This window comes from Protopterus annectens, chromosome 2.part2 (genome assembly GCF_019279795.1).
Source record: "Protopterus annectens isolate FY-2018-M chromosome 2.part2, PAN1.0, whole genome shotgun sequence".
Classification (NCBI taxonomy): domain Eukaryota; kingdom Metazoa; phylum Chordata; order Ceratodontiformes; family Protopteridae; genus Protopterus; species Protopterus annectens.
The window spans coordinates 507,417,782-507,441,640 of record NC_056730.1 but is presented as its reverse complement, the minus strand read 5'-3'; the positions used below and the strand labels follow the sequence as shown (position 1 = coordinate 507,441,640).

Sequence of the window (23,859 nt, the reverse complement as noted above, 5' to 3'; positions counted from 1 at the left end):
CATTACGAGTTAGTAATTTAAGTAATTAGCATGTAACAATCCATTACGAGTGTTAGTAATTTAAGTAATTAGCATGTAACAATCCATTACGAGTGTTAGTAATTTAAGTAATTAGTATGTAACAATCCATTACGAGTTAGTAATTTAAGTAATTAGCATGTAACAATCCATTACGAGTGTTAGTAATTTAAGTAATTAGCATGTAACAATCCATTACGAGTGTTAGTAATTTAAGTAATTAGCATGTAACAATCCATTACGAGTGTTAGTAATTTAAGTAAGAATAGGAGGAATAAGAAGTAAAAGGAGCTATAATTAGTAAAAAGCAAATGATTAGTCAGGGTTGCTGCAGGGGCATAACCAGTGTGTTTTGAGGTGTTTTTTGAGGTTATGTTTAAAGAGAGGCAAGGAAGAAAGTAATGTTAGTTCATCGGGCAGGAGGTTCCAGTGTTTTCCCACTGTGTTAGAAAAAAAGAGAGTCTCCAGCCAGGTTGTTAGACTTGTATATGCAAGCAAGCAGTTTCTTAGAAGAGCGCAGGGAATTCAGATTTTTGTAAGGGAGGATGAGATTGGAAAGTATAGGAGTGCTGTTGGTTTGGTAGAAGATCTTGTGGGCAATGGTGAGTTGGGATACTATCAGTTGGTTTTGAAGTTCAAGCCAGCCTAGTTGCCTTAGATTCAGACAGTGGTGGGTTCTAAAGGGATTGCCAGTGGCAAATCTGGCGATGTTATTATAGGAATTTGTTAGTTTGGTAAGATTATTTTTCTTTAGGTTAGTATATATGGGTGAGGCGTACAGAAGCGTTGATATTAAGTGGGAGTGAGCAATTGTGGTTATAGCTATAGGAGTTAGGAAAGGTTTGATCCTATATAAGGAGCCTATTTTTCTGTTGACAGTTTTGATAGTGTTATTTATATGGCTGTCAAAAGTAAAGTTATTGTCAATAGTTATTCCTAACAGTTTAGTGGTTGTGTCAGGAAGTATAATAGTGCCATTATTGGAAAAAACTGAGATATCTATGGGCGAGGATTTGTTGGTGGGTGTAAAGAGAAGGAGCTTAGTTTTTTTAGCATTGAGAAGGAGGCATCTATTTATAAACCATGTTTCTACTATGTTAAATACATTCTGGGTTAGAGAATGTAGTTCTGAAGGGGAGTTTGCTGCGCATACTAGCGTAGAATCATCTGCGTATTGTATGCAGGTGGCTTGAGGGATTGCTATGTGGAGGTCATTGATAAATAGTGAAAAGAGAAGTGGTTCTAGAATAGAGCCTTGAGGGACTCCGAGGGTAACTGGCTGAAGGGATGATACGTTGTTTTGCCAGAGAACTGCTTGTTGCCTATTGCTAAGGTAGGACCTGAACCATTTAATAGTCTGACAGTCAAAGGAAAGGGATTCTAGAATGTTGATGAGAAGGGCATGGTTGACCATGTCAAAAGCTTTTGATAGGTCAATAAAGAGCAGATGAGAGGTTATTGTTATTGCGGTTTCTATTGATGGTATCTATAAAAGATAGTAGGGCAGTTGTGGTACTGTGTGATGGCCTAAAGCCATGTTGACAGTTTGCTATAATGTTATGTTGAGATAAATGATGTAGTAGTTGTCGGTGAATGCATTTTTCCATTATTTTAGTTAAAGGAGATAATAGAGCTATTGGCCTGTAGTTAGAGTAATCATTTGAATTGCCACCTTTATGAAGGGGAATAATATGGGAGATTTTCCAAATATCTGGAATGGTTCCTTCGTTAATGGTTTTGTTAATGAGGATGGATACAGGGTATGCAATTACCTTACCTGCTTTTTGCAAGTATTCTGATGGTATTTGGTCAGCAGAAGGAGTGCAAGGCTTAAGTTTTTGGATGAGTTTACAGATGAGAGTAGTAGAGATGGGTTGCAGTTTAAATGTTGGTCGAGAAGCTGTTATGGTGGTGAGAAGGCTTGAGTTGTCTGGGATTAGTTGACTGGCTAGTGCTTGAATGGTCTCTGTGAATAAAGTATTAAAGATATTGGCAGTTTGCAGGGATCAGCCTCAAGAGGGGTAGGTGTGTGAGAGTGTCCTGGGGAAAGGAGTTTGTTTATACTGGACCAAAATTTTGGGGGATTGTTCTGATGAGTTTGCTGTAGTTTACAGTAATAGTTATTTTTATCCATAAGTATTGCCTTTTTTGTACTATTTTTCAGTTGCCTAAAGCTTTGTTGATCAGAGATATTTTTGTTAGCCCTCCACTTAGCCCAAGATTTGTTCCTCAGTAAAATTTTCTGTCCAGACCCATTAAAGACTAGACAGAAATTATATTTCACAGGAACATTTGCATTTACTTGAAAGCTTCAACACACATCCAATAACTATTTCAGATCATGTGCCAATAAAAACTAAGATAAAAATGCAGGGTAGTGAATCGAAAATTAGATACTTATGCTTTCCACCTACCTGTCTAAAAAGAAAGGAATTTAGGGAATGGGTAGTGGAAATGATTTGAGCTAATAAGGAAAACAGAAATATCTCCACAAGTTACATCTAGTGAGTGGGATAAAATGAAAGTGGAATTTAAAAATAGGGTAGAGATAAAAGAATAAGAGATATGGCTAAGAAGTAACAAAAATGGAGGAGCTGACAAAGTTAAAGTAAATGCACAATAAGGAGAATCTCGCACAAGAAAAGGCACAACTGCAGCACAGAAAACAAGGGAGTAGCTGGATAATATGCAAAAGTTATGAAAGATTGCTGTTAAGTAACTGTTTTTGATAACAACTCCTAAGCACAAAAACTTTTAGCACAACAACTTACGCAACAGAAAGTAGAAAGGATTATTAAATTTAGGGAGCCTATATATATATATAAAAAAAGAGATATTGTACAGGCATTAGAGATTTTTTGGAAATGTTATGAAACTTTGTATAAAGCAGAGAAATATGTAAATCAAGAAAGGGCACAAATGGAAAAATGTATGGCAGACTTAAGAATGCCAAGGTTAGAGGTAGATGAGGCTCAACAACTAACATTCAAGTGGAGATGTGATAAAAACAGTGATGTATAATCAATCTGCAGGAAGTAAGGAAGAAAGTGATAAAGATCTGGAAGGGTTCCTTTAACGGTATTTTAAAAGGAGGGGGACACCAACATCCTGGAAGAAAGCTGTGGTGGTTGTAATACCTAAATACGGCGAAGACCCATCAGCTTCATATAGACCCATGTCAATTTTAAATCATGATTATAAAGTATAAATAGTAACGAAAAACACCACGATAAAGCAAAGGTGCTTGCACAGTTCCAATAAAAATGTCATGAATTGTAAATGAAAACGAGTACTGTGCAAGACTCACCCAGGCAGTTTTTAAGTTCCAAGCATAAACTATGCTGCAAATGTCTGTTCAGACCAATATTCCAACAAGAGCAGTTTCCTTTCCAAAAAAGCAAGGTTGCTTTTAAAACACAAGCATAAACTATGCTACAAATGTCTATTCAGACCAATATTCCAACAACATCAATTTCTTTTACAAGAAAACAAAGTTGTAGAAAGATATATAAAAGACTGCTTTTTATTATTGAGGAACAGAATCAGGGAGCATGTGTACCAAATTAAAATAAAATCAGAAGTGAATGCCTTGTCCAAGCATGTCTTAAAGGAAGGGGCCAAACATAGTTTTAAGTTTATGATTTTAGAAATTAATTTACCTAGCAGGAGAGGGGGAGATATAAGGAATCGAACTGAACAGTTAGAGGCAGATTGGATAATTAGATTGCAAGCACACATCCCCCCAGGATTGAATGACAAGATTCCTTTAAAACCCAAGCTAAAAAGTAGAAAATTCAAATGCTAGATGGAAGACTATATTTCATATGAGATACATTTTATTTTCTATATATGTTTGTGTAAACTTTATACAATTTTATATATCAGTTCTGTTATATGATTTTATATGAATGTAAACATTTTATTGAAGTCACAGAATTCACTGCAGTCTATGTGAATGGCTTCATTTTCACAAACTGATTTTTTACTAACAGAATTAATTGTTTAATTGTTTGATTAATTATTTATGAGTGTGTATATAAAAGTGAAGTTTTTCTCAGTTTTATCATGGTCTGAAGAAGCTGTAAAGCGAAAGCGCTCACCTCCTTGTTATTAATAATAAAAAGCAGTCTTTTATATATCTTTCTACAACTTTGTTTTCTTGTAAAAGAAATTGATGTCGTTGGAATATTGGTCTGAATAGACATTTGTAGCATAGTTTATGCTTGTGTTTTAAAAGCAACCTTGCTTTTTTGGAAAGGAAACTGCTTCTGTTGGAATATTGGTCTGAACAGACATTTGCAGCATAGTTTATGCTTGGAACTTAAAAACTGCCTGGGTGAGTCTTGCACAGTACTCGTTTTCATGATTATAAAGTGTTTATGTCTACAACAGCTAAAAGAATGGCAAACATTTTGCCAAAATTGACTGATATGGCTCACTGTGGTTTTGCGGAGGGGATGCAAACATTAGACAACATTAATAGCACAATGATGACCCAAAGGGAAGCAGACTGTAAAAAAATACCACTGTTGTTGGTGATTCTTGATGCAGAGAAAGCATTCAACAGAATAAACTGTTATTTTGTGAGTAGCTTAATAGAAGTATTTGCATTCCCTGATACAAGGCAAGAATTAAAATAGGAGGGTTTCTCTCTGATAAGCTGTATCTAAACAGAGGAACTAGGCAAGGGTTTCCTCTTTTCCCCTTTACTTGCTTTATATTTAGAGCCACTGATAAAGAATATAGGGGACTCTAAAACTGAAGGATATTATTGTTAGGGTACTCAAGAAAAGATGGCATTGTTTGCAGATTATATTATTTTGTGCATGATAAAACTAGAAAAGGATATCAGTGTTGTCTTATACCTGTAAATTATGTTCCCACACATGAATTGGTTCAGCAATACCGTATTTATGGGAACATGATACGATTAGAAAGGATTCTGTTATGGAAGCTAAGGATATGGGGGAAGAAACTAATCAAAAAAACAAACACTGAGAAATTGGAAGCTCATTTATGGATATCAATATAAAGTTAAAAGCAGTGAAAATGTCTTTAGTCCCTTCAATTTTACATACAGGTTTGGCATGTTTTTATCAACCAGAGGAGAATTTGTGGATATTAATTAATAATTGAGGGGGGGGGGGCTGTATAAACATGAAAACTGTCATGACAGGTGTGTTTTTTTTTCTCTCAACTGTAAAGTACTGGCGTTTTTTTTCTGAGCTGCAAATAACAGTTATTATGCACACCAATACATATGGATGGATGCTTATTAGATATTATTACACAGGTATATATTTAGATTTATACTGTTCTAATTAGATAATATTCATGGTTAGATAGCTGTGTGTGCTTTTCTTATATCTAACTAGTTAGCTCTTTTTACTTATCTACCCATGTATATGATTTTAGTTCTTGTCACAGACCTGATGAAGGCGATTTTAGTTAAAAGTCAGTCTATTTATATGTATGTTATGCTTTTCTTAATATCTGATTTTGGAATGTGGGTTGCAAATAGGTAGTTTTTTTTCTTTAACTAGGATTTAGTTTGATCTGATCAGTAGTAGTGTGTGGGGGGTGGGTGCACATTTATGGCTCTGTCTACATTGTTTGCCTGGAATAGACTGGTTTAAAATTAAACAGCACATACATTTTAAATCACTTAATTTTAAGTGTATAAATGCTGATATGTTTAACACTGTAAAGTATTTCAGAATTTCGGTTACTGAGGATCGCTCGTCTATGACGAAAACTACCTGGGTTTGGACATTATTGTGACTGAGCTCATCAACGACGTTTTAAGACTAGTTTTTCTGTTTATTTTTTCCTCAACACTCATGTTGGTGAGGTTGGAACTAGAAGGATTCCTGTGCTTGTTCATTTTTTTTTATATTAAAGAACTAATCCAACAAGAGGATGGAGAAAGGAATTTTGCCAATAGAGATAACTACAATTAAGGGTACAGAGAACAGGCAACAGGGTTGGAATTTACTGGTGAAAAAAAAATGGGAAATAACCAGAGATGGAAAGGTAAAGGAATGGGAAGAGGCCAAGAAGGTATTTGGACTGCAGAGTGCAGACCGCCTTCCTATCAAAGTACAGGCAAAGAGAAAGGGGGAGGGGAATCCCATGTGAAAGACCGGCTGTGGTAGAGTTTTTCAATGAATGTAGAACGGAAAATGTTGTTAAAAAAGGTTAATTAGTAGGGCATATAAAACACTGCACCACAACTATAGGGGGAGGCAGAAAACTTTGAGAAGAGACACCGGATAAGCAATTTACAAGAGAACAATGGGAAGACATGCATATTGCTCTCAAGTATGCAAAAACGTCTATAAGATTTAGGGTGTCTGAGGTGTCCGCAAAGGTAATTTTATATCCCAGGCAGACTTTAAAGAATTTTTCCTCTGGTAAATGACAAATGTTGGAAATGTGATGGGGAAGAAAGCGGTTACTGGGGACATATGTTTTAGGAGTGTGATGACTTTAAAACATTTCTATAGAGTACTCTGCCAGAAATATTGGGTGAGCAAATGCATGTAACTAAGGAAATGAGGCTTTTGAGCTGGGACACTGGATATGAACTGAACAGACATAGTAAGAACTTAAGTTTAATTCTATTGGCTGCCAAAAGAACAATTACTAAAAAATGGAAATCAAAGTACTGACTATTTTAACAGAGATAAAAGAACTGGAAATGGGATATTTAGAAAAAGGCAACAGCAAATTACAAATAAACAAATGACAATTGTGGAGAAGTGAGGATTAAGGGAAGGAAAATCGAGCAATTTATGTAACGTTGGGATGATGACAGTTTTACAAAAGAAAGTACAGTTGTGAAAAATCTTGAAAAAAAGCACAATAGGATACAACATCCCTAGCAGAATGTGCTTTTCCTGAAGAGAAAAGACATTTTTCCATGAAAAGAATAGCAAAAAGAAATGGCCTTAAAAATCCAGGAAGAGATGGTTTGCAAACCCAATGACCGGGGATGATTTATCCAAATAATATCGGAGCTGTCTGTGTAAATCCAAAGTGTTAAGAACCTTCTTACTGGCAGAGACAGAGAAGGAAAAAAGGAAGGAAGAGAAATAGATGGATGAAGGGAAAACTCATTGACCACCTGGGGCATAAAAGGAGGATTAGTACAAACAGAAACCCTGCTTCTGTGAAAAACTATGAAAGGAGGAATTGCCACGAAAGCCTGATGTTCAGACTCTCTCTCTTAGTCGAAGTGAGGACCAAAAGAAGAACCGTCTTCCAAGCGCAACACTGCAGGGAAGCTAAAGAAGCGGGCTAAAAAGGAGCAGAATATGGTATGAATAAGCATGACCCAAAAGTAGGAGTGCAGCAAGCATTCTGGAAAAAATGAGTCAGGACAAGACACCATGGTAGTAAAGGAAGGGCAGATTATCAAGGCTTTAAGCTGCAAAACAACATGACTGCCTGCACTGAAACAATCTCTTCTCTCCAGTCAGAAAAAAAACACCAAATAAGCCACATTAGGGTATCATATAGGGTGCATGCGGCAGGAGAAAAATAGTAGTGCACAAAGACCTAACACTCAGCTGCAGAAAGAACAAAAGGTAAACCTGGACATGATAAAGTAAATTAAGCATGCATGACTAAAATGCAAACTTCAAGAGTTACTGTTAATAATGCTGTTTACAATGAGAAGACTTAACACTACTTACTGGTAAGCTGGAGAACCAACAATGACCCTGTGAATCAATACACCATAAGATATATCAGGAAAATTAGGATTGCGAAGTTTCAGCTCCTCCAGTATACTGGAAAAATAAAACAAAAGAATGTAAAACATAAGCAAACTACTATATAAACAAAGGTTATGGATGTTCACAGTAAAGTACAGTTGTGTACACTTACCATAAATGTAGATGCTTGAGTGTATTCACTGTTTCAGTCATTACATTTGGTAATCTGCTTGCAGGTTTGCCCTCATTCGGCATGATTAACAAGTCTTGGGTCCTGCGTCAGTTGCTGTCCCTTCTTCCATGACGTCAGGTCGTCAGGGGTATAAAACATGCAGCCGACGCCATTACATCAGTTGTTCTTGCCCCAGATGTCAGGTGCCCCCCTAATGGGGAGCAAATAAACAGAAAAACACAAAGGTATACCTCCAACAAAAAGCAAATACACCGAAAAGGCTTTTAAGCATAGTAAAGGAAAGTAGAGGTATAGCCAGAATAAGTTAGGGGGCTGGAGGGAGGGTAACCAGGACTGCAACAGTGAATACACTCGAACATCTACATTTATGGTAAGTGTACACAACTGTACTATGTTCTTCATGTTTCACTGTTACAGTCATTACATGTGGGTAGATTCCCACACTATGGTTGGGAGGAGGAGTTTATATAGAATTAGGGCCAGCTATAAGACCCTGCAAGACTGCACTGGCAAAGCCAGCTCTGGATTTAGAGAAAATTGGCAAATGATAATGCTTGGTGAAAGTATGTACAGAACTCCAGGTAGCAGCTTCTAGGATGGCCCTGGTAGGAACACCTGTGAGAAAGGTTGCAGAAGTAGATGCAGCCCTGGAGGAGTAAGATCTGCTCCCCTGGGGGATAGGTTTTCCATGGTGCTTATAGCAGAAATGAATGCAATGGCTTATCCATTTAGAAATGCTTTGTTTTGAAACAACCTTCCCCTCTGCCCCTGCAGCAAATGCTACCAGCAGTTGTTCAGATTTTCTTCGAGGTTTAGTCCTGTCCAAATAGAATCTAAGCTGTCTGTGCACATCCAAGGAATGCAGAATCCATTCCCCTTTGTTCTGTGGATTGGGAAAGAAGGTTGGCAAATGAATGGACTGATTAAGAGCCACACTGGATACCACCTTGGGCATGAAGGATGGATTGGTCCTGAGTGACATCCTGTCCGCATGAAAGATGATGAAAGGCTCCACTGCCATAAGGGCCTGTAATTCAGATATCCTTCTAGCTGAAGTGATTGCTAAAAGGAAAGCTGTTTTCCAAGAAAGAAGTCTGCAGTAGCAGCTGGCTCGAAAGGAGGTACAGTGAGTTGCTCCAATACAAAATTAAAGTCCCTGGCAGGGTTTGGAGCTCTCCTGGGTGGTCTGAATTTTCTGGCCCCTCTGAAGTACTGCTTGAGCAGGGGATGAGAGAAGAGGGGAGGTTCTGTGTTGTAATGAGCTGAAATGGCTGAGGCGTGGATTTTAATGGAGGAAAAAGACAGGCCCTTATGAAGCATCTCGGTTAAGTATTGCAAAATCTGAGGTAAATTGGGTGCTGCTGTGCTCATCCCTTGAGATTGGTTCCAGGCACTTTTCCATTTTTCAGCCTAAGATTTTCTAGTACTAGGCCTCCTTTTCTCTAAGATGACATCCATCACAGGTTTGCTGAGGGATGATAAGGGTGAGTTTTAAGTAATTAGCCAGGCTGCAAAGTTCAATGTTGGAAGTTGTGGGTGCAGAATCTGGTTTTCCTGCTGAGACAGCAGGGAAGGGGTCTGAGGGAGGTGCCATGGAGGTAAATGCGACACACTGCGCAGGAGGGGGTACCAGTGTTGGCGCGGCCAGTCTGGAGCAATCAAAATCATCCTTTGTTTGTCCTGTTTGACCTTTAACAGAACTTTGGAGATCAGAGGCAGCGGGGGGGAGGCGTTGACTGATAGGTTTTTCCAGCTGAAGGACAGAGCATCCACTTTCCAGGTTTCTTTGTGGGGAGTCCTTGTGCAAAACTTGTCCAATTGGTAGTTCTGGGGGGAGGCAAATAGGTCTATGTCTGGGCTCCCCCATTCGCTTGTCAACATGTTGAAAATCCTTGGTTCCAGTTTCCACTCATGTGGGTCCTTGAGGTTTCTGCTTAGTCCATCTGCCAGTGTTTTTAATTTTCCTGGCAGGAATTGAGCTTGTAGGTGCAACTTGGTAGCTCAAGGATCCACAATGCCATGGCTAGTCTGCAGAGGGGGTAGGAATGTGTACCCCCCTGCTTGTTTATGTACCACATAACCGTGGTGTTGTCCATCTTTACCATTAGTTGTCCTGGAAGAATGTGGTCCTTGAAGGCTGTCAGAGCATTTTGTACAGCTAACATTTCTTTTTGATTGATATTCAGGTGCATTTGACTTGAGTTCCATTTTGCCCTGAATGCACTTTCCTGCCAGGTGAGCCCCCCATGCATAGTCTGATGCATCTGTTGTTAGGGTTTAGGTGGCAGGGGTACTGTGAATTGTGTCCCTTGTTTTGGTGGCCGGCCTCTGCCCACCAGAGGAACTCTAGGCGTAGGCAAGGTATGATAGGAATCATTGTTTCTAGGCTGTGAGAATGTTGACTCCATAGGCTTTTTAGATACCACTGTAGTTTCCTCATAGGCAGTCTTGCATATGGAATTAGAAGAATGCAGGAGACCATGAACCCCAAGGCTTGCAGTATCTGTCTTGCAGATAGCAGGGATTTTGTGGCCACTTGTTTGAAATACGTTATCAAATGATTTTGCTTTTCTGGAATGAGGTAAGCCATCTGGGAAGTTGTATTCAAGCTTGCTCCCAGTAATGTAATTTGTTGACAGGGTACCAGTTGTGATTTATTTTCGTTTATGGTGTACCCCAGACAAGTTAAACCCTTTTTACAAACGCCAGATGATTCAAAAGTATGCCCTGGCTTTCTGCCTGAATTAGACAATCGTCCAAGTATGGGTATATTTGAATACTTCTTTGCCTGCAAAATACAATAACTGGAGCCAGGCACTTTGAGAATACCCTGGGCACAGTAGACAAGCCAAAGGGCAGTGCAGAGAACTGATAATGCATGTAGCCTGCTTTGAAGCATAGGTATCTTCTGCAAGATTCCCTGATTGGGATGGGCAGGTATGCTTCTTTTAATTCTAGTGTTGCCAACAAGGCGTCTTTGCCTAGCATAGGAAGTAATTGGTGAAGAGTCAGCATCTTGAATTTTGGAATCTCCAGAAAGGTGTTTAAAGTAGACAGGTCCCGGATTGGACGCCATGATTTGTCTTTTCTGGGTACCAGGAAAAGCCTGGAGTAGAAACCTTGTCCCTTTTCCTCTTCTGGTAGCAGTTGAATAGCCCCCATGCTTAAGAGAGAAAGTACTTGTTTTTTAGCCTCTGCCCACTGATTTGGGGGCAGGTCCAGACACCCATTTTATGTTGACAATGTGTGGAAATTAAATCTGTATCCCTGGGACACTATATTTAAAACCCATTTGTCCTGGGTTATGAGTTCCCAGTTCTTTGCATGAAGAGCAATCTTTCCCCCCAAAGGGGCGGTCAGAAGATAAGTGCTTGGAAATTTTGAAAGGAAGTCATTGAGACTGTTTACCATAGGGGGGTGTCTTGTTATTCCCAGATTTGGAAGTGGAGGCCCCCCACTGCTTAGTTCTGAGAGTCCCCTGTGACTGAAACCTGAGGTTTTTTGCTGTGTCTGGGTTTGGCTTGAGAAGACCTGGAAGGGTCAGTACCTACTAAATCTAGGAGGTTGCACTTGTAAAAAATCTTTAACAGTTTGCATAGATTTAGCTTCATCTTCCATCTTTTTAAGAACTTCTTCAGCCTTGTTGCCAAACAGGCGGGTCCTGATTTAAAGGAGCATCCAACAATTTAGCTTTAACATGATCAGGCAAAGTCTGCTCCTTAAGCCAAGCATGCCTTCTAAGCACAAACCCAGTGACAGCAGCCCTGCAAGAGGCTTCTAAAGAATCAAAACCATATTGCAAAGTATGTTTTCCAACTTGTTCAGCAAAATGCATTAAGTCCTGTAAATCTTTATTTTCCACACAGTCAGGAATCAACATAATTTTCTGTTTAAGCAGCTCAATGACATGTTGCTGATATTTTAACATAAGAAATTTGGCAGTTTAAAGCTCTGATTGCCAAGTTTGCTGAAGTATAAACCTTTTTACCCCATCTACCCAGAGCCCTGAAGTCTTTATCAGAAGGGATAGGATTTTTAGCAGTAGAAGCCTTAATGCCCTTGGGCCCTTGAAAAATAGTCTCTGGATCTGCAATAGGATTTTTGAAAAGGAACTTGTGGGACTCCACTACCCTGCAGTATCTGTCAGGTTTACTAGGAGCAGGAGGCAGGGAATCAGTTGCCAAACTGGATTCCGAGAAAACATCATCAACAATGTCTAGTACAGGAGGTATAGCCAAAGGCCTGTGCTGAGGTAGAAGCAGGAAATCCCTAAGCCTCTTTTTTTAATCAGAAAATTCCTGGCTTTCCCAGTGAAAATGCTCCCTTAAAGTATGTAAGGTTTTCCCCAAAAGAAAAATCATCAGGAGGGGAAGCAGAGGGAACAGAATCCTCTGCATCAGAATCCTCATAAGTAGGCAAGGGCAAACCCAAGTCATCAGAAGAGTCAGAAGAAACAGAATTATGATCAGACGATTCATAATCAAGCTCAGCTCTAGGCCTCTGGGGGGGGGGGGGGTTGACTACCCCTGATTAGAATTATTAGATCTTCAGCCATTTTTATAATTTCTTTTTTAGGCATAGAGGCCTGAGTATGTGGCCTGGGCATCGGTTTTTTAGACATGGATCGAGATTTAGGCCTTAGTAATGAAGGAGGCATCGATTTAATATGCAAGTCCGTAGGCCTGAATACACCATCAGAAGCTGGTGCCTGCACGGCGGTTCCGGACCCATCCAAGGTAAAGACATCCGCAGGTTCCATAGTTGAAGTATCTCATGGCATACCGGACTCCGAATGGGTCTCAGTAGAGGCCTACGAGTCAGAAGTTGCGGGTATCAGGGGCTGCGAAAGTGCCTCACTGAGTACTGGCAACTGGCTTAGGAGAAGCGTAGTCAGCAGTTTTGGACCTCGGCGGCCTGTCTCTGTCTTTATCTTTGCATTTTTTCAGAATTACGGTAGTCAGATGGCTAACCGACGACATTTCTGGATAATTAAACCGAGAACTGAAATATTTAGAGGCAAAAATATACCAACGATGGACAGTGCGCTGATTAAATAAAGCACAAAACCGACAGCAAGGTACGTTGTGGTCAGGGCCTAGGCAAGGAATACAGTACAAATGAAAATCTTTATGAGGTATTTGCTTTCCACAAGTAATGCAATTATTAACTTTTACTGATATCGGAAAGGAGCAAGAAAAAGTTTCCCCAACGGGGTACTTAGCTTTAAGTTGAAGACTTCGGTTCTGAAACTCGAAAATGAAAATTTCAGGAGTCGGCCAAATGGCACTTGCGAACTGCTTCTGCTTCGAGCACCGCATGGCAAGAAAGACTGATGTAATGGCATTGGTTGCAAGTTTTATACCCCTGATGACCTGACACCATGGAAGAAGAGACAGCAACCGACGCAGGACCCAAGACTTTGTTAATCAGGCCGACTAAAGGCAACCTGCAAGCAGATTACCCAAATGTAATGACTGCAACAGTGAAACACGGAAAACATCACTAGATCTATGACAACAGATTTGGATAACAAAACTAACAAGACTTACAAAGAAGGCTTTTAGATATCTCAAAGACTTGAATTTTTACAAGCTGCTAAACTCTTCCCTTCTGTCTCACAATGACTTGCATCATCTTAACGTTCTAGGTCTAGACCTAGTAAAAGATTACAACTCTGCAGAATGTAAATGGCTGGGGGCATGTTGCTGCGGGGTTTCCTGTGGGTGGACCTCTACATATATATTCAGTGATATGCTAAATATTCATAACTTTCCTATCTGGTATCACAGAGCTCTAGGTATAGGAAATAATATGAGAGAACCTCCAGATAAATCTATGCTACAGGAATTTAACTCGATCACTGTAGCCTCAAAGAGGCCCCTGACTTAGAGGCAATGTCCAGGCTGTTAAATTCCATGACGATATTCAGGGAGCTACAAGCAGCCAATGAATAAGTATCATCCACAGAATCATGAAGGAAAAAGGCAGTCGACATTGAGACAGCCATGATAACATGTGCTTGAAGAGAACTTATGCAATCATGCCATGCACATCATAACAGAAAAAACGCAACCTGAAAGACATTTAGAGAGACTCATCATAAGATTTTTGCCTTCATATCTTTTCATAAAGGAAACAAAACAACTGATCATCTTTATCTCGTGGGTTTTGGCCTTTCCACATTACTACTGAGGCATCGGTGTGCATTTATACAATGAGGGTGTTATTCTGCTTGGCTGTAATATACACAAAAAGGCTAGTCACTACCGGGATCCTTCAGGGCTTGGTGCAGGGACTGCTCCTTTTTGAGATCTACTTTTCAGAAGTCAAAGCTAAGGTTAAAGGCCTTTGGTTGACCAATTTTGCAGACAACTGCAAGACTGGCTCATTAAGCAAGGGGTATGGCATCCAGGTCAAATATATAATCCTACTGGACAGAAGCAGCTTGTAAACAACTACATGCTCCTGTGTAATTTCATTCTGTCAATTATACATGGGAATACACAGCTAGGTTTACAAAGGCCTCTTGGGGCTGTTAGCCTAATAATCACCTATGAACCTACAACTTCCTTTGTCAATGCCTCCACAGTGACAGTGATCCATTACAAGACATGGTAAGAGACTCTTCCTCTGAACACCTCCATGTAAAGGGTGACCAGGTCAGAAGACAGGCTGATGTGATGAACTCTGCAATTGTCTGTGGCCCTCTTGAAACCAACCAGGACACCTGCCTCAGTGCCAGCATTCTTAGTGTACCTCAGCTGGATAGTACTGGCTGCAGTTTTCAGCATAACCAACGTCTCAGCTCAACCATCTTACTAAACAAACAAACAAACAAACACACACACACACACACACACACACACACACACACACACACACACACACACACACACACACACACACACACACACACACACACACACACATCTATAAGGATTCAATTCTCTTCTACAGTGGTCTTCAAAAAATCATCAACTTCAATGCCAAGGAAAAGGATACCAAAACAAATAATCAATACAAGATATATTGATATTCTCAGGAAAGAGAATTAGGCACATCCAGGAGTACCAGCAAAAGGCAATTCCAGATTCTGCTATCCTGCCAGCCCCATCAAACTGTAAACAATACGGATCAAGAATCAACCCTCCATCATGGTAGCGAACGTTTGGGTCTTAAGTGTCTTCTTCAAGGAACTGTTACGCATTCCCTCCACAGCACACTGCCTTTAATCCACATATTTCTAGAAATACAACATAGGTTCATAGGTGTGAACTAGGCTAATGGCCCTGGAGCCTTTACAAGCTTAGCCCATAGGATTACCCTGGCATTGTGCCACCCAACCTTAGTTCCCAGTGCCTCTGTCAAGTAGAGCCACTGGAATGATCTCCGGGATGAATTTTCTATTTCACATCCACTCATCAAGATTCCTCTTGAAGAGGGCCAGTGAGGCGCTCTGCTTGACATGTATGGGAAGTCTATTCCATAGCATGGGCAGACTCTGGATTATGAACATGTCCTCCCAGTTTGTTCTGTTGATTGTGGTAACGAGGTTGAGGTCTCTGGAGCGTGTAGTGTGGAGGGATTGAGATTTCTTTAGATGTAGCACTTCTAGCAGAGCTGGGTCAGACATGGCTTTGTAAGTCAAGCAGAGATCGCCTCTAAGTAGGCGATATGAGACAGAGAACAGTTGGGAGTTTTTTGAGTCTATCCATATAGGACAAGTGTTTAAGGCCTAAGATCCTCTTTGTGAGGTATTTTGCTGCCTCTCCAGTTGTTGTAGGTGTCTAGTGAGGTACATGCAAAATGGGGCATTGTACTCGATGATTGGCTTAATGAGGGAAGAGTAGAGGGAGACAATGACCTCTTTCTTCCTGAATGCAAAACCCTTAGTAATGAGATGTGCCACATAGAAGGACTTTCTGACCACAGTGGCAATGTGGTGGTCAAAAGAGAGATTGTTGTCAACCTGTGTTCCCAGATCTCTTATGACGCCTTCAGTGTTCAGAGGACTACCACTGATGTGGTAATTTATTGGGAACCAGGTTTTCCCCAAAGGGGATGACGACACATTTTTTGGCACTGAGCTTAAGGCCATAGTTCTGACACCAGTCATTGGTCTCAGTGAGGCCTTTCTGTAGGATGTCAACATTACTTGGGGAGTTAATTATGGCTCCCAACTTGCAATCGTCTGCAAACTTTGTCAGCCATAGTCCCTTCGTGTTGGCCTGAACTTCAGAGAAGTAGATACCAAACAGGAGAGGACCCAGGACTGAACCCTGTGGGACTCCACTCGTGACTGGTCGACAGTCTGACTTGGAGTCAGCTACTTCCACACTGTAGGTTCTATCTGTGAGCCAGTTTGCAACCCACCTAGTGACATAGGTAGCTTTGTGAGTGCTAAACAGTTTGGCAGCCTGAAGGGTAGAATATGAACCTAGCCTTGCCACATCTGCCCAACCAGAGGCATGGACTCTCATGCAACGGAATGGATAACTGGTGCCTGATGAGTGGAATTCCTCTAATGTGGCTCTACATCCCCTCAGTCTCCATTTACCTACTGTGTAATATGAGCAAATCAGATGTTCTCTCTGTAGCTTTTTGGGTCTTCTCTGGGTACTTCAGTTTGCTTCCAGCACCAAAAAACATGCTAGTTGATTGCTTACCCTCAACTACATACATATATATGTAGAATACATGGGGACCTAGTGTATAATAAATGAAACATCTTGAAACATTTTTCTAAAACCTTAAGTACAAGTAGGAAAGCCACTTTCTCCAAATTGATACTACCAATCCTAAAGTGCACATATTTCAGTTATACAAACTGGATACTTACAAACTCCAATGACCAGCCAATTTGTGTTTTGGTCTGAATAAAAGTTTCTCACTGAATTTTTGTAGGCAGTGGTAACTGTATAACTTGACTAATAATACTGCTTTACATAATTTCTATTGGTTTTCATGAATGGAGTGTCTTGGGGCTAGTTTTCTACTCCAGTTTTGATTCATTTTTAATTTTTTTTTATTAGTGTCAACTTTATCCTCATTAATTGCAACAGTGTATTGAAGATTATATCAGGATTCATTGTCTTACACTTTAGTTACATGTTTTAGTTATAGGTTCAAAGATGTATACAAGGCTAATGACCACTTGGGGCTTTTATAAGTCTAGCCATGAGTCCCAAATCTATACCTCAAGTTTATGTGCATCAGAGGTTATTTTAAGGGGTAAGTGTAAGATAGGGCATGATTTACAATCTGCCTCTGTCCATTAGAGATGCAAGTGCTATACCAGGGGTGAACTTCTGATTTGCCATCTACTGGTACAGGTTCCACTTAAATAGGGTTAAGGAACAGCTCTGCTTCACACAGATGGGAAGCCAATTCCAGAGGAGGGGAATTCTGTGGGATACACACCCATCCTGCCAACATATCCTATTTATGTCACAAGCAAGGTTCAAGTCTAAGTACATACGCCAAAGAGCAGACCCAGTGGTCAGGAATTTGGGAACTTGCGTAGATAGAGTAGTTCTGATGTTATTCATTTTGCGGATGTGCACACAGGTCCATCAGAGCAGGATCCAAGGATGCTTTGTATGGCATGCACAGACTGCTGTCAACAGTCTACAGGAAGTAAGTGATCTACATAGGACATGTTGTTTATGCCCTGTATTCTTTTTGTAAGGAAGCTCTGTGGACTTTCCAATTGTTGCATGTGTCTAGCCAAGTACATACCAAAAGGAGAACTGTACTCGATGGGTTTGATAAGGGACAAATACAGTGGAATGATTATTTCTGTGTACCGATATGCCATGCCCTTGCTTATAAGCTGAGCAACACAGAATGATTTCCTTACTTCACATATTGGTCGAAAGCCATGTTACTATCTATGCATGTTCCCAAATCTCCAACTACCAGGTAACCTCTTAGGGGTATGTTACCAATTTATTAGTTTCCTGGAGTGGCCAGTTTCTCAAAGGATACTATTGGCATTGAGTTTCAATCCATGACTATGGAATCAGTCATTTGTCTGTCCTAGTCCATCCTGCAGGATAGTAGTGCATTGGGGGGGGGGGTTAATGGCTGTTTCTAGTTTGCAGCTGTTTGCAGACTTAGCCAGTGGCCCTTGACATTAGCCTTCACTTCCAAGACGCAGATGCCAAAAAGAGTGGATCTAGCACAGAACCTTGAGGGACTCCTCTACTGATCTGCCTCTTAATAGAGGTGTTCTCCCCACCTAACTTCTTGGTTCCTACCTGACAGACAGCTGAATACCCAGAATTCAACACATGCTTATGCTTACTTCTAAGAGCTTGTTTACAATGCTCAAGTGGCCTGCCTTAGCCAGGTCAAGGTAGGTAGTACCCTTATCCATTGCTTTGATGACATTCCCAAAGGTTGAGTAGGCAAGATGAGTTATTATCAAACCCAAACCTAGGTTGAACCCACTGTCTGAAGGTTTCCTATGTCATTATTAACCATTTCCATTATAATTCTTTCCATGGCTTTGCACATGAAACTAGTCAGACTTACTGGTCTGTAGTTCCCAAGGTCAAATGATGGCCCACCCTTATGCAGAAAGATAACCACTGCAATAATCCATTCACTTGGCAGTAAGACTGTCTGGAGTCTATAGTTAAATAGAGAATCCAGTTTCATGACAGATGAAGTTTTAAACTATTTATTTAAAAAAGGTCTGTTTTGCTAGTCATTGCTGTTTTCCTACTGACCAATTGTTCTCATGCTTTTTCCTCTAGTGTGATTTTTTCCATCAAATGTACATTAATTATGCTTTTCGTGACATATTCAGATCAGCTGTGTGTTTTTTTTTTTTTTTTATGAGAGTTGTCAGTTTGTGTGTGTTATGATGTTTAATTACTTACTTATTTGGGCACTGGAGTGAACTGAGAAGCAAGTCAATATTTCTTGGTTTTCTTTATTTATAAAATAAATTATATACATATAAACACACATATACATAAATATACATACATATATATATATATATATGTGTAGATATATATATATATATATATATATATATATACACATCCACACAAATACATATATATATATATATATATATATATATATATATATATATATATATATATGTATATGTATGGATCTACTTCAAATAATCAACCCACACTTCGCCAAAACTCTTTACGTAGAGATGAAAATAGCGAATGTTCAATAAAGTGAACATCACCTATTTATTACCACCTGCTATAACCATATAACATAAACAAGAGATTTGTTGTGGAAAGTTCAGAAGAGACACCTACTATTTCAGCATGGTGTCTCTGGCAATTAACGACCCTGAAGGGCAGGGTAGCATAAGTATATGTTTTCTTTTCAAAGTAACTAGGTTCATGTACATTTCTGGTAGGAGCAACAGAACTTTCCTTGCTGGACTCCATGTATGCCAAAGCTGAATCTATCAAAAATATTTTATAATACTTGTTTGAGCTACAGACACTGTAACAGCAGTTAGTTTCCCTGGAGGGGTAGCACTTTCTGATCCTTCTCAAAAAATGCACGGATGTATTAGCAAAAGCATCTTCCAGGGCTTCTGTGACTGGATGAATGGCTATTTGGTTGGGTTAAAACAGGCCCACCTGCTCTCTAGACCTTATCAAGGCCTTCAAACCCTCCTTTGCTTCCATTCTGAAGTTCTCCCTTAGTCTATAAAGGGTTTCATCAATGAGATATCCTCTAGGGGAGATACAAAAGACAAGGTGCCCTCACTGTCAAACTCTTACAGGGAGGTGGAGTACATTTTGCCTACATTGTCCAAATCATCTGCTCTGAGTCAAAAGTAACAGAACCATCAAAGGAGTAAGGATTCTCTGTTCATTTTTTTAGAGAAGGAGCCCCTGGCACTGATTGTTCTTCAGAAGTTGGCTGCATTGTTTTCAGAAGTTCCACAAAGTCATGGACAACCTGAAAATCCTGTAAGGAAGCCTGGGATAGGGAAGGAAAATGGGGCCTGCCCAGCACAGGCTATGGCAAGCTAGTGGACATCCATTTTGGCTTGGACTGAGCTACCTAACGTTTGTGGGGATTGCATCCTCACATCCTGGTAATGAGGGGAGCACTGTCCTTAACCCTTGCTAATTATAATCTGGGTGTAAGAAGCAAAGGCCAGCAGAGATGGCCCCAAACTGATTGATGACACAGAGGGTTCTGCTCATGTGGATATGCCTACATTTGACAACAGAATGGCCTCCAGGGGGGCCATGCCAGTGCCATCTGTATAGCAAACATCCTGATTTCTGAGCTGCAAAGCTGCTTCACCGAATCTTACAGCTGAAGCCTAGTGAGCCTTCAGATTCTGAAAGACTGTTATCCACTTTCAATGTTTCTTCTCTATAGGGCATTTTTCAGGTTACTTCTTTATCAGCAGAATATCAGTGGTAGATCTGGCCAGATCATGGCCGTCTGAAAAAAGATACTCAATTTATCAGAGTTAAATCATTCCAGAATGATTTCACCCTACTTATAACTGTCCTCTGGTTATACCTGACACAGAAGGGACAGTTAAGCACATTGTGATCAGGCTCTAGACAGAGAACAGATTTTCAATGGAATTTTTTGTGGAGGGATTTGTTTACTACACTACACACAGTTAACCTTTCTACAGAATCAGATGTCTAGTCCTGAAGCCCAAAATAAAAACAGGTTAGCATACACAGAATGGAAAAAAAAAAAAAGAAAGAAAATTTTGCCATCAGGGTACTTTATTTGTTAACAGGGAATGTCTGACTGGGCAAAAATACTTTCAGTAAAGGCCCAAGGAGAAAAGCTCTAGCAGATAGATTTAAGAAACTTGTGACAAACACATTTTTATAAATATAAATCACATAGACAGTTCCTAAGACATCAACATACAAAGAGATAATTGTTCTGTTTTGACACTATACAAAGATAAAACGTGTATTTCTTCTGAGAAAAGGCCCTCTACTTCATTTGAGTTAAATTCCTCGTTAAACTTATCTGAACTCTGACAGTCAGGCTACACCAACATACTGATGATGCAACAACAACCCATTCAAGCTTCAATGGCATGAAATAACTGAAGACGGTGTGGGCTGATGCTCTTCTTATACTATTTACATTTTGAAATCCAGGTGGGAGGTCATCTGCTAGGTCTGGAAGGGAACATGTAAAAAGGTGTGGAAGTCAGTCAGCTATTCGACCATCTGTAGTAGCAGATCTCAAAGGTTATTACTGTAACAGTGAGTTATATGATGAACATTTTCTTGGACATACCCAATGCAATGATTTGCCACTCCAGCAACAAAATCCAGGAACCCTTGTGGCAGCAGGACATGAGTTTCTGCACAATCACATGTGGAATTCCAGAACTTGATATAACTAACGTATTCAATTAAGCTGCTGAACTCTAGGATAGGATAAAATCTCTCATATCTTTTGAGCAAAAAGGTGAGATGAAAACCCCTGGACTAGTTCCAAAATCAGGATAGTTGCTATAGCCTTGTAGAGGAGTAGAATCTTGACATGACCTAGCATATCAGAGGAGATAGCCTGGGATGTGAGCAAAGTTCCTCTCAAGAAGTACCCAAGAGCTACATGGCACACTTGTTTGTGACTACATCTAGAAACCACTACTTATCTATAATGGAACTGTAAGATAGGAAGAACTCACAAAAAGTCTCTTAGAATAAATCCTGAATCATAGTTTGGAGTTATTTTGCAGGCCCCCTCTACCTCTATGGCGACGCCTACCATCAAACCCTCCTCCTCTGCCTCTAGAAGAGGATTCCCACACAGGTCCTGGAAAGGCCCTTGGGAATTTACAAAACTACATTTTCTTGGCTCCACATTGGTTCCTGGAGAAGGACCTCTGGGACGTAGAAAATTTGATTCCCAAGCAGAAAGGCTCTACTCATCCTTTTCACTGGAGGTAGGAGTATCTCAAACCGATGGCCCAAACAGTGAGAAGCCATCATAAGGGGCATTCACAAAGGACACCTTAAAGGGCTCCACAAAATCACATGGCCACATCCATGCATGCCTCTTTAGGGAAAGTCCTGAACCAGCTGTTCATGAGGTACCCTCCATGGTATGGGAGGTCAACCTCATTGATGAGCTGGTGATGGAAGACAGAGTGGTCAGCTTGGGAGAAATTTTTTTAAATTTCTCTGCAGTCATGGGTTCAGAGAGATGCTATGAATTCCCTGATCAGATCTCTCTGAAGCCAGGTAAAATGGGCCAGGTAGTTCAACGACCTCAGCGCAAAGGTGGTAGAGGCATAAACGCACTTCCCAATCCTGTCCAAGTCTCTAGGCTCCTTGTTAGGCAGATGGATATTAGCAGTTTCTTCTGCTAACACCATGACGGCATCAACTACGAGACCCTTGCTAAAATGTTTCCTATCTGCCGGGGGTACCAGGAACCTATCAGGTCACTTGGGTATGGACTCGATGGTGTCTGGTTCCTTCCATGCCCAGCGGGATACCAAATCAACCAGGGCGTCTGCAGGAGGGGGTCACCCAGGATGTAGATAGGCAAATCCCAAACACCTCCAAGAGAACTGACTCCTCAGAAGGAGGTTAGGCAGACCACCCACCTTTTTGGTTCAGGATCTCTAGGATGTCCCTGAAGGAGACGTCCTCAGGTGGTGATCGGAGGGATTCTTCCCCCTCATTGAAGTCAGTGTCCTCAGTTAAGGACTCCAATGGGGAGTCAATGTACTTCCTTTTGCAGGTCTTCTTCTGAGGGACTTCCTCAGGTGGGTACTCTGGGGAAGGGTCGGAAGAAGGGGACCCCTCCTGGTCAGGGAGGTCTTGGAGCCTGCCCGGGACAGGTAGACTCATGGCAGGACAAATGGGCTCAAGGCTTTGATCCAATGGGGGTACATTGTGGGACACATGTCAATGGACCTCCAACTCTGGAGAAAACCCTCTCCACTACCTGAAAGGCCAACGGACCAGGAGAGGTCCTGCTGTCTCTCCCAAAGCTGGAGCCACAGAGGGAAAACAAACATGACTCCTCCTGGATCCGTGACCTCCAGAAGGTACTGGACCCGAGCTGTCAAGTGCTGAGGTGCCTAAGGGAAGAGATGGCTCCAACAAAGATGGAGCCAACCCCATTTCCCCAGACCCAAAACCGAAACCACAGCTCCAAGACTCACTCTGCTCAGAGAGAAAATACAGTTTTGTACCTACCATAAATGTAGATGTCCGATAGGTATGCATCTGCAGTCCTTACATATGGGTTGTCCTGCCTCAGGCAGCCCCTCGGTCGGCCGGATTCCAAAGTCTGGGTCTGGCGTCGGCTGATGTCACCCCTTTCCCGACGTCAGAGCGCCTGGGATATAAAAGCGTCAGCTGACACCATCTTCCTCAGTTTTTCTTGCCCCAGATGCCAGTTGCCCTCTAAGTAAGGCTAAATTTGGAGAGATGATAAAAATTCCAAACATGTACAGCCATAAAAAAACAAATACACCATAAAAGATAACCCCAGCTAGCTAAAAAGAGGGATAGGTACCCAAAGTATACCACAGAGGGGTAGGAGGCTGGGAAAACCTGACTGCAGATGCATACCTATCGGACATCTACATTTATGGTAGGTACAAAAAGTACAGTTTTGTACCTACCATAAATGTAGATGTTCGAAGATCCACATTGCTGCAGTCCTTACACTTGGGTATAGCGCTGTCCTCGGTCGGCCCGAATACCAAAGTATATGGCTGACGTCGGTCATGGCGCATTAAACTGACGCCAGGACGTCAGGGTATAAATGCGCATGACCGACGTCATATCCTCAGTCTTTTCTTGCCCCAGATGTCAGAAGACCCTAAACAGGGTAAAATCAAAAAACCACCAAACACTAAACACCCCTACACCCAAACTATGTACAACTTCTAACAATTATATAATAAAGTACTAACCTAACCAC

At 40.8% G+C, this 23,859-nt stretch overlaps 1 protein-coding gene across 1 annotated transcript in view; it reads right to left on the bottom strand.

Annotated features, from left to right (window-relative positions):
- Nucleotides 1-23,859, bottom strand: part of HTRA2 (HtrA serine peptidase 2) — a 578,743-nt gene that overhangs the window by 134,311 nt on the left and 420,573 nt on the right. The window contains exon 7 of the mRNA XM_044063975.1: nt 7,716-7,811. Within this exon, the coding sequence (XP_043919910.1) occupies nt 7,716-7,811 (96 nt within the window). The remainder of the gene's footprint in view (nt 1-7,715; nt 7,812-23,859) is intronic.